At 40.3% G+C, this 10737-nt stretch overlaps 1 protein-coding gene across 1 annotated transcript; it reads left to right on the top strand.

Moving 5' to 3' along the window:
- The first annotated feature begins 2263 nt into the window (after positions 1-2263).
- Positions 2264-10428, top strand: Clec4e (C-type lectin domain family 4 member E). Its single transcript, XM_034512247.2, has 6 exons — positions 2264-2436; positions 3170-3265; positions 5659-5745; positions 5819-5970; positions 6601-6716; positions 8518-10428. The coding sequence occupies exons 1-6, from the start codon at positions 2400-2402 to the stop codon at positions 8672-8674; spliced, it is 645 nt and encodes a 214-aa protein (XP_034368138.1). The 5' UTR covers positions 2264-2399; the 3' UTR covers positions 8675-10428.
- Positions 10429-10737: the final 309 nt, after the last annotated feature.

Raw genomic sequence — 10737 nt, 5'->3', positions numbered from 1 at the left:
TCTCAGCAGGAAAACATACAATTAAGAAAAAGTGTAAAGTCCTCTAAAACACCTGCAGATTGTGTACAATTACTGAGCTGAGACTTCTCAAGGTCCCAAGGTAAAGGGAGACTAACCAGTGGAAACATAATTAAATCATGAAGCATCATCTGGAAGAAGGCATCAATGGGTTCTGTGGGAGAGCAGGGCTGGATTCATAATCTTTTAACATAAATGTAATTCTAACATATTTCTGCATGACCAAGACAAAATACTTTATTAGAAAAAATTACTTCTGATTACTCTATAAGGCAAATTATTAATGTGTATTTTTAATACCTTACATTGTATATGCTTATGAATAGAATGTTTTGAAATATATATTGTGAAAATTAAATATAAATATTTAATTCACACAGTTCTTTTTCAAGTACTGGCATGATTTCAAATTTACATACTTCAAAGAATGTAATACATGGAATACTAGTAGCTTTTAAAAATGTCTATTGTGCATGAGGTCCAATGTGTTATGCTTTTTCTCTTTTTTCCTTTGTTTCTCTATCTTTAATTCATTTATTTTTGGTGCTGACACTCTAGGAGACTGAACCTAGAGCATGGTGTCTGCTAGAAAATACTCTACCATAGAGTCACATCCTTATTTTTTTTTAAATCTTTAAGGGTAAGTACTAGGCTGCCCAGATTGTCCTTGCAATTGTGATAGGCACACAAGAATTCCTAATTTCCAATGACAAATACTGGAAATTAAGTCATACACAAATTACTTAATAACATAGGAAGTTATCACACATGGCAAGAGTGAAAGACAGATAGAGAAAAGAAAAAAAAACAACCACACACACACACACACAAAAAAAACATAGAAATAAACCCAATCAAGGAAACAAACAAAACACTACAGTGAAAACTTTTAGACTCTGAAGAAAAAAGACTTAGGGGGAAAAAAACCTAGAGAATAGCAAAAATCTATCTTGCTTATGGATTTCAAAAGTTAATCTAGCCTAAGCTTTGGTCATGCTACCAAAAGAATTTTGAGACACAGAAGACCAATGATACAGAAATAGAGTTTTCTTTTGGCATGTTGATTTGGAGCATCAGGTCAAAGATTTTGGTAACTCATGGTTTGGGTCTTGGTAAAGACAAGAAACCATAAAAGACTGAAATAGTTCAGACTGTCTCAAAGCCACTGAAGCTATGTCCCTTTCACAAGAGCTCATCTCTATACATCCACAAAGCCTCCTCTCTAGGGACCAAAGCTCTACATGGGAATTTCAGTGACAACTCAACCAACCCATATCAATTTTAAAATATGCTTCAAGATACTTGAAAAAAAAATCCATGTGTCTTTAAAATAAAAAATTTCTTAGAAAAATTTCCAATCTATGGAAATAATAGAAAGTTTCCTTGAGGCAAACAAATATTGTGTAACACATAGGAAATCTGGCTCATCGAGCATGGGAATTACCAAGTCATATGTGTGGCACTTCTGTCTCCTGACACTCACAACCTTGAGACAGCTGATCCTAGTGTGACCTTTACAGACACTAAAGAGTCTTTAGAAAACTTGTGGGAAGTTTAGGAAAGACATCCTATATCAAGCTCACATTCCGGAGAAGCTCTGAGCAATAATGTCTAACTGAAATTGCTTCTTCTGACACTCAATCTGTTCCTCTTCGAAAAATTTCCAAATAAATAAAAAATAGAATTAAAGTACCTAATGAGTCTTTAGACATTGTGTGTCAGTTTAAGAAACTGAACTGACTCACAAAGTCACGTGAGGCTGATCTATGAAACAATCCAGTGGATAGCATCTGGATAAAGGGGTCAGAGTCCACACATCTAAGAGCTGGGAAGTCCATACATCTAAGAGCTGGGAAAAGAAAAGAAACAGAAAGGAACAAAAGAAATGTTCATTGCTAACTTGTAAATATGCACAATATGGGCCTAGCTGTGTGCTGTGTGTGGAAAGAATTTAGAGGCTCTCAGTCTCCTGTTTGTAAACAAATGTGTACTTGTTACAAACAACAAAACAAAACCAGTCAGAATGTGGCGCTGAGGCACATAGTGCCAAAGCAAAATTGGGACCAAGTTAAACTTTGAGAAAAGTAAGGCGTTTACCAACCAAAATAACATAGACTTTTTTCAGACCTCTCTGCCATTTCTCTTAATGTTTACCATATACATCATCACTTCCTCTTCTGTGGTCTGAGGTTTTGAGGTCCTTGTGCAAGAGAGGAAATTCTGACTTAATTGCACATCTATAGAGTACGTTGACACACTGCTATCCGGTCTGTTAGGCCTGAACTTTTAAAAAGAAGGCAAAGGAGTCACTTCCCAGACTCACTCAGAGGCTCTTTCTAAACCGAGAAGATAAGGAAAGGGAAAAAGGCAGGGAAAAAAGAATGAATTCAATCAAATCGCCTGCATCCCAACACACAGGTACAACTGCAAGTCTTCCTTTGCTTGCTTGGCTCTCTTATTGAAAGCTTGCTAAGGGTTAGGGTGATGGAAAAGCAGGTGGTGAGGTAGAAACAAAACAGGAGAAGAAAGGTCAGAACTTTTCTGAGAAGTCCTGGGAGAAGGGACCAGGGGCCGTAAGGGGGAACCTGCCTGTTCACTGTTTCTACCTTCTGTGGTACTCTGAATGTCTTTGAGCAAGTCCTTCACTTCTGTGGAATTTACTCTAATTGTCTGTAAAATGTATATTGGGGATAAGAAAGTACCTACTGTGTGATTGCCAAGTTTTGTTTAATTTACAAAAGGCTTAAAACCGAGATGCTGAGAAGAGGCCTGCAGGAGAGAGACTTGGAAGGCAAAGGGAGAAAGTGAGATAAGATGAGAAGAGAAGAAAGGGAGGAAGCACAGAAGGAAGGTCTTAAAGTGCAGAAGCGTTTTAAATGGGGGAAATAGAAATGAATTGCTCAGTGCTTCTTAATGTGTGGTTTCCAGACTCGCAGCCCCAGGAAACAGATGCTTCCACACCACTCTTCTGGATTGTTAGCTCTGGGGGTGAGGGCCAGCAATCTCCAGAGGGCACGGATGCATGGGCAAGCCTGGGGTCTAGAAGATATAGACAAGGAAAACAGGAATGAATAAAGATAGAGTCAACTCAAATCTCTTCTGCATATTGCCTTAGGAAGATCCACTGAGTATTTTACCTTTCTTCCTACAGAGAGAGGATGCTTCAGAAACTCCCAAGTGCTCTCCTGGACTATGGCTGGGGCCTCCATCCTGTTTCTCAGTGTCTGTTTCATCACCAGATGTGTCGGTGGGTCCTGACAATAAAATCCACTCTGTTTCTCCATGGCAAATACTAGCAGTAGATTCTTGCTTGGCACATCACTTTTTCTATAAAAAGGTTGTTTGTTTTTGTTTTTACAAAGTTTTATGAATGCTATATTTTATTATTCTTGACCGATTTTGTTGTTTAACAGTTTCCTTCGTGTATATAATGTTTTCAGATTACTCATTCTCTCACACTCTGTCTTACATCCCTCCCTTTACTATCAATTACACCTGGTCCCTTTCACAGTTTCATGACATTTAGTTTTGTTTTGTGACCCGTTTCGTTTAATATGGGCCATCTGTGTGATCACTGGAGGAGGGCATCCATTGGAGGAGGGCATTTATTGGAGGAGGGCATCCATTGGAGGAGGGCATTTATTGGAGGAGGGCATCCATTGGAGGAGGGCATTTATTGGAGGATGATATCATCATTCGGAGTACACAATTGAAGGGAGCAATTGCCTCAATCCCCAAATATATCAATAGGAAATACTCCAACAGAGGATGTACCCTCCTCCAACCATGTCTGAGAGTGAGTGGACCCGTTCTTTGGCAAACCCAGTACAGCTACTGTTGGTTTGTGATTGCAATAGCTGTGTTCTGTCCAGAAGATGATGTTTCACAACTATTCTCCTTATATTCAGGCTCTTACATCTTTTCCCTCTTCTGAAGTGTACCCAGGGCCATAAAGTGGGTGACTAATATCTGGCTTAGAGATGAACACTATCTGTCATATAGTCTCAGCATCTTGTGTGGTCCTGAACTTCTGTATCCTCTGCCAGTCACCAGAATGACAAGCTCTGCTCCACGGATAGAGGATGAGTTGTGTTTAACCATCTGTGGACATAAACACAAATATATAAATGGCAACTTGATACTATATTAATTTCTGCTTCTGGGTTTCACCTTTCCCCTCAGGGAGTCCAGATGCTGCTGGTACACTGTCTTGGGGAGGGCAGGGCAAAGTCCTGAAAGCATGGGGTCCACAGTCTTCCCTTGGTGCTGTGAGTCGCTGCTGCAGGCTGGGCTGACAGATTGAAGCAGGATCCCAGTTTGGTTGGGATTGAGTGGTGTGTGTGTGTGTGTGTGTGTGTGTGTGTGTGTGTGTGTGTGTGTGTGTTCTCTAAGATTCCTAGTGTTATGACTCTTTTAAGTGAAGGTCTTCTCTGACATCTTTAATGAAGCAGCTCTCCGAGACAATCTTAGCTTGTTAGTATTTCTGTTTTCCGTGGTAGGGTTGAACGCATACACTTGATTCAGGGTGAACCAAGGATTATATAGTTTTGGGGAAGTACATGAGAATATCCAGAGGGGGTAAAGGTCGTTGGCTAAAAGCTAAGGCTACTGAGATGCCTCATTTTCATGGAGAGGTGTTTGAGGTGCTGGGTCTGTGACTGACCACTTGGTTGAGGGTCGCCTGGTTCCATGCTCTGAAGCAGGCACAGAATCAGGGAAGGAGCTACTTCTACTCTTGACACTCAAATTCTGAGCTTTCCAGGGTTTGACTGTGCTCTACCTCACCAGTTCCATACTGGGTCCTCTTGTGGCATGGTCTGCATGCCCCCACATTAATTCAGCTAAGCAGTTCTCAACCTCCTGAATGCCCCGACCCTTTAAAATAGTTTCTCATGTTGTGGTGACTCTGAAGTGTAAAATTACTTTATTGCTACTTGATAACTATAATTTGGATACTGTTATGAATAGCAATAAAAATAAATATCTGATATTCAAGACATCTGATATGCAACCACCAAAGGGATCGAGACCCACAAGTTGAGAACCACTAATCTACCTGAGCAGCAATATCCATAGGTTCAGTTAGGGCTTGTGATGTTACCTGCTGTGGGTCTTTTGATCAGATGTATAGCATCATTTTATTTCACTTTTCTCCCTATCCATTCTCAAACTATAGGCTATTTCCTAAGCCAGAAACTCAACTATAACTGAATTTCAGTCATCTCTACATATTTTTGCAGTGCATATTTCCCATTCCCTTGGGGCTCTGGATTTCTTCCTCTCAGACCACTATCATTAGGTCAGCTTTCTCTATGAACTTTTAACCTTCAGCCGAGATACCTGGAAACGACAAAGGGCACAACAATGTTCTTTATGAATGGAAGGTTTAGACGGCTAGACATGGTTCAGAAGGGACTGAAAACATGTATCGGAAATAAAGCTTATTATTTTTAAGTTAGGAAAGCCACCAAATAGGAATTACTCTTTCTTTGAGGAGAACCATTCCAGTATGGAGGGGAGAATAGGGAGGAAACATTGCAACGATTCTCGGTTGTTTTGTTATGAGCGCAAAACCAGAGGGCGAGGGTGTCAGCACTGAAAAGGACGCAAAGCATTAACCGCTTCCCTTTCCTCTTACAGTAACATATCGAAGCTTTCAAATTTACGGGCAGAAGTTACAGCCATATGAAACTATCAAGGAGCTTTCCTGCTTCAGTGAAGCACCAGGTATAACCATCTGCAACACACAGACTCAGTAGCAAAGTTTGCTGGGCATCGTCTAAAGCCTTTCTCCTCCTAGGTTCAGTCAAGAATTGCTGTCCTTTGAACTGGAAACATTTTCAATCTAGTTGTTACTTTTTCTCTAAGACAACCTTGAGCTGGTCATCAAGTTTAAGGAATTGCTCAGACATGGGGGCTCACCTGGTGGTTATTAACACACAGGAAGAACAGGTAATTGGCCTATAGGCTCAGCAGTGCTGATGCTATGTTCACAGATATGTTCACCTGAACCTGTGATGTTTGAGCTGCAACTGTTCCCAATGATGTGTGCTGAAATGTGCTCCTGTCAGGTTCTCCCCATAACTTATATTCTGTCTCAGCCTTACTACAGCCTTTAAAATGCTAATTTAAATGAGGAGTTCCCATATTAACTGGAATGTGGGGGCTAAGAAGCTAACTCTAGAATAATGTTTTGTTTAAGGACACTTTATATTAATGAAGGCAAACCTCTAATACAGGCTGTCTTCAGGCTGATATTTTCTCATGATAAATAGAGACATCATATGTAATCGCCATTAACAATAGAGAAACTTTAAATGAATTACCAAGAATCTCCTAGAACTTAGAGGGTCTTCGTCTGCTGAATTTTGTTACTTGTAGTTTCTTACCATAAAAAAATTAATAGATAGCCTTCAGTAATCTTACCGTTTTAAGCATGCTTAATCTATCAGGTCTAATCTCAATTCTGCTTCACCTCTTCCAAAAACTAATCACTTTTAACATTTCTTCAGAAAACACTTGATTTCATCTATTAATATTTATCATCATCATCATTATTATTAATTTATATGTCTTCCTTAGGAATTCCTTTTTCACACAAAACCTAAAAAGAAAGAGTTTTATATTGGACTGACAGACCAGGTGGTGGAGGGTCAGTGGCAATGGGTGGATGATACACCTTTCACTGAGTCCCTGAGGTAAGTCCTCTTATGCAGGAAAATGTCTCATTACATAGTCCTAAAGTGAAAGCATACTGAGGGAAATGCTCAGGTTGGCTTTTGTTACAGTCATGCAAGTTCAGGTCCATCACTGATGACAGTGGATGCAGAAAGAAGAGGCTGGGAGGCACAGGCTCCTAGCTTTCCCATCCCCTAGGATTGCCAAAGGAAGGAAAGAGAAATATTAGGGGAAAATGATAAGGAACTGAAGCATCATTGACTTACAGTGCAGATGTTTTTAAAGGGTAAAATGGAATATTATGCCTTAAAATGGAAATAATGGAAAAATAATAACTTAGAAAAGACAGAATAATCTTTTTTTTTTTTTTACTTTTTCTTTTTTTAATTTTATTTAATCTTTTTTTAACAGTTCAGATTTTATCCCCCTCCAGGTCCACCCTCTGACTGTTCCACATTCCATACCTCCTCCCCCAACCTGGTCTCCAAGAGGACGTCCCCACCCACCCCACACCCCATTCCACCAGACCTCCCCATTCCCTGGGGCCTCCAGTCTCTGTAGGGTTAGGTGCATCTTCTCTGACTGAACCCAGACCCAGCAGTCCTCTGCTGTATATGTGTTGGGGACCTCATATCAGCTGGTGTATGGTGCCTGGTTGGTGGCCCATTGTCTAAGAGATCTTGGAGGTCCAGGTTTGTTGAGACTGATGTTCTTTCTACAGGGTCGCTCTCCTCCTCAGCTTCTTCCAGCTTTCCCCTAATTCAACTACAGGGGTCAGCAGCTTCTGTCCACTGGTTGGGTGTAAATATCTACAACTGACTCTTTCAGCTGCTTGTTGGGTCTTTCAGAAGGCAGTCTGATAGGCCCCTTTTTGTGAGCACATCATAGCCTCAGTAATAGTGTCAGGCCTTGCAGCCTCCCCTTGAGCTGGATCCCAATTTGAACCTGTTGCTGGACCTCCTTTTCCTCAACCTGTTCTCCATTTGTCCCTGCAGTTCTTTCAGACAGGAACAATTCTGGGTCAGAGTTTTTGACTGTGGGATGGCAAGCCATCCCTCACTTGATGCCCTGTCTTTCTGCTGGAGGTGGGCTCTACAAGTTCCCTCTCCTCACTGCAGGGCATTTCATCTAATGTCCCTCCCTTTGAGTCCTGAGAGTCTCTCACCTCCCAGGTCTTGGGTGCATTCTGATGGGTCCCCCCACCTCCTACTTTCCGAGGTTGCCTGTTTCCATTCTTTCTCCTGGCCCTCAGGGCTTCAGTCCTGTTCTTCCCCCCACCCCCACCCCCCAATCCAATACCTGATCATTTTCCCTTCTTTCCGTCCCTGTCTCCCTTCCCACCCAGGTCCCTCCCTCCCCCCTCTTACACCATGTTTTAGAGTTTGCAGTTGGTTTTCATTATTTCTCTTTATTGAAATCACACATTTCAGTAAAGCAGCAGCTGTGGATTTGGAGGCTTGGCTGCCCTGAAACCTGAAAACTATACAGGAAGGATTCCTCAGGAAAACACAGACTCTAGCACAGCACAGAGACTGAGAGTGGAGTGAGGTAGAAGTACAGAGGCAGCACATCTGCCAGGCCACCAGTCCTCACCATGATGACTTTTTCTGGGTTCAAATCCATGGACCTGCATGACAGCATAGAAATCCAGTAAGGTCCCATCAGCTGATGACACAGGCAAATGGGTTTTATTCATTGAGAAAATGGAGATTATAATTCCAATCTCCCAAAATGATAGTTAAATAACAAATATGTAAGTTGTTTACTGTACTAAGCCTCCTGTTGCTGAGATTTAAGATCTCCTGTGTTTTCCCTTCACAGCTTCTGGGATGCTGGGGAGCCCAACAATATAGTTTTAGTGGAGGACTGCGCCACCATAAGGGACTCTTCAAACTCCAGAAAGAACTGGAATGATATACCCTGTTTCTACAATATGCCTTGGATTTGTGAGATGCCAGAAATAAGTCCTTTGGGCTAAGTGCAAAGGAATAAAAGGGACATGATTTACATGCATGAGGAAGAACAATAGTGAATGTAACACCCAAAATCCAACATGAGAAAATGTCCATCAGTCATCAGAAGGGCTGCACACGTGTGTGGTACCCTGACATAAGTAAAATGACTTGTTCCCATTCTTAAAAAACCACGATATTGTCTGATGTTCTCACCAAAACCTGCAAGTACTCTTTTCAGACCTTACAAAGCAATTCTCTAATAAACACAGCAAAAGAAAAGGAACTCTCCTTTTCACATCTGTCTGGGTCCTGAGAAATGATATTAAGGGACAAGTAGAGAGCATGTACCCTGTCAGGCAAAGAAGTTGTCTGTAGAAAGAGACTTTGGATGGTCTCATCCTCCTCTTCTTTCTACATCCTTGGGTCTAATTTATCTCCTCATGCCATGGATGCATAGGACACTTCCGTGTTCTCCAACAGCGAGGAAGATGCATCTTTGAGCCTTGAAACTTACCTGCTGCTTGGGAGAAAGGCATGGCCTTCAGCGCATCTCCATATGGAAAGGCCAGTGAAACTTCAGCTCCTAACAGACTGTGGTCCACTCTTCTGGACCCCTGTTTTCTCGGTGTTCTCTTCTATCAACTGGATTACACTTAAATTTGTATCTACTGCTCAAGTAGAACCAGAGTTCAAAGTGAAATTATCCTTTAAAAATTCGGTTTCACATTTTTCTGTCTCAGGACTTTGCATTTATTATTCTGTCAATGTAGACCATGTTTCTTTCAGAAACCTTCAGCAGCATTCACACGTTGTAATAAACATGTATCCTTGAGTAGGGAAATTAAACTAAATAAATTAATTTGATATATTAGCATTTTTGATAGGCATTTCCATTAGACTTTTCAACAATCTGATTTTGAAATTGATAACCTTCTTTTAAAAACAAAGACATATTACAACCATACATTTGACTTTTCTTTTTTAATTATTTTTGTTTGAAAATTGTATGCATTTATATAATTCACTTTTAATGAACCCATCCTTACTCTCCTCACTACAACCTGCTCCTATCTGCCTCACTGCTTTTCCATCCCAATTTCATGTGCTCCTTTTTGTTTTAAACCCACTGTGTCCACTCAGTGCTTCCTGAATGCACTTGAGTATAAGGCTTTCTACTGGAACATAGATAACCTCTCGGCAACCAGCCAACAATTGCCAACTGACATTCCTCAGCTGGGGATGGAATTTCATGAGCTCCATGCCATTCATGCTGGAATTTGGGATTTTTTTTTTTTGTTGTTGTTGCTTTTATTATATTAAGATATGTCCCCTGTGTCCCTAGAATCTCTAGGAGTTTCATCATAAAAGATTTGGATTCCATCAAAGGTCATACAAAGAAACAGCAAGAACCATGTGGTTTCTGTCATTGGGTTTATTAATGTGGTTGAATACATTCATTGACTTGTATATATTGTGACATCTCTCCGTCTCAAGGATGTGATCGTGAGGACCTTTTGGGTGTTTCCACTTTTCCATTGCTGTGATGAAACATGAGCAAAAACTAGCTTGGGCAGGGAAAAGTTTAATTTAATTTAACATAAATTTCCTATTCAGAAAATTAGAGATGGGAGATCATCTAATTGAAATTTTAAAAATCTACTGTTTTCTACATGAAGTTATAGAAAAACAAATTTAGTCACAAAAAATGGAGTAATAAACCATTCATATTCTCAACAACATATTCCTCAATAAAGACAACATTAGAATTTAAATACAACATTCATGGCCCCAATTTTTTTTATAGAATAGTCACTTTACTACTTTTTATAAAAATTATACATGCTCATTATGAAATTTTTCTATGGAGTGCAAAGATGTATGAATGAAAACCTCTCTAGTTAGAGAAATACTTAGCATGAACATTAAATATCATTCCAGAAAAGAGTATGTGAATTTTGACTGGTGCAACAAGTACTGTTTCACAATATGACACCTCAGAAAGTCAAAGTAGCAAAAACAGGGTGGTCATACCTGCCTTCCCTAAATGAAGATATAATCCTGAGCCCCTCCCCCTTACCCTCTCTAG

This window comes from Arvicanthis niloticus, chromosome 9 (assembly GCF_011762505.2).
Source record: "Arvicanthis niloticus isolate mArvNil1 chromosome 9, mArvNil1.pat.X, whole genome shotgun sequence".
Lineage (NCBI taxonomy): Eukaryota > Metazoa > Chordata > Mammalia > Rodentia > Muridae > Arvicanthis > Arvicanthis niloticus.
This window is presented reverse-complemented; position numbering and strand designations above follow the sequence as displayed.

What these genes read in the sequence shown, in the direction of transcription:
- Clec4e (XM_034512247.2), top strand. Translation starts at nt 2,400, where the DNA reads ATGAATTCAATCAAATCGCCTGCATCCCAACACACAG. An exon ending in GCCTGCATCCCAACACACAG is followed by an intron (nt 2,437 to 3,169) that starts GTACAACTGCAA and finishes TTCTTCCTACAG; the next exon opens with AGAGAGGATGCTTCAGAAAC. An exon ending in TTTCATCACCAGATGTGTCG is followed by an intron (nt 3,266 to 5,658) that starts GTGGGTCCTGAC and finishes TTCCTCTTACAG; the next exon opens with TAACATATCGAAGCTTTCAA.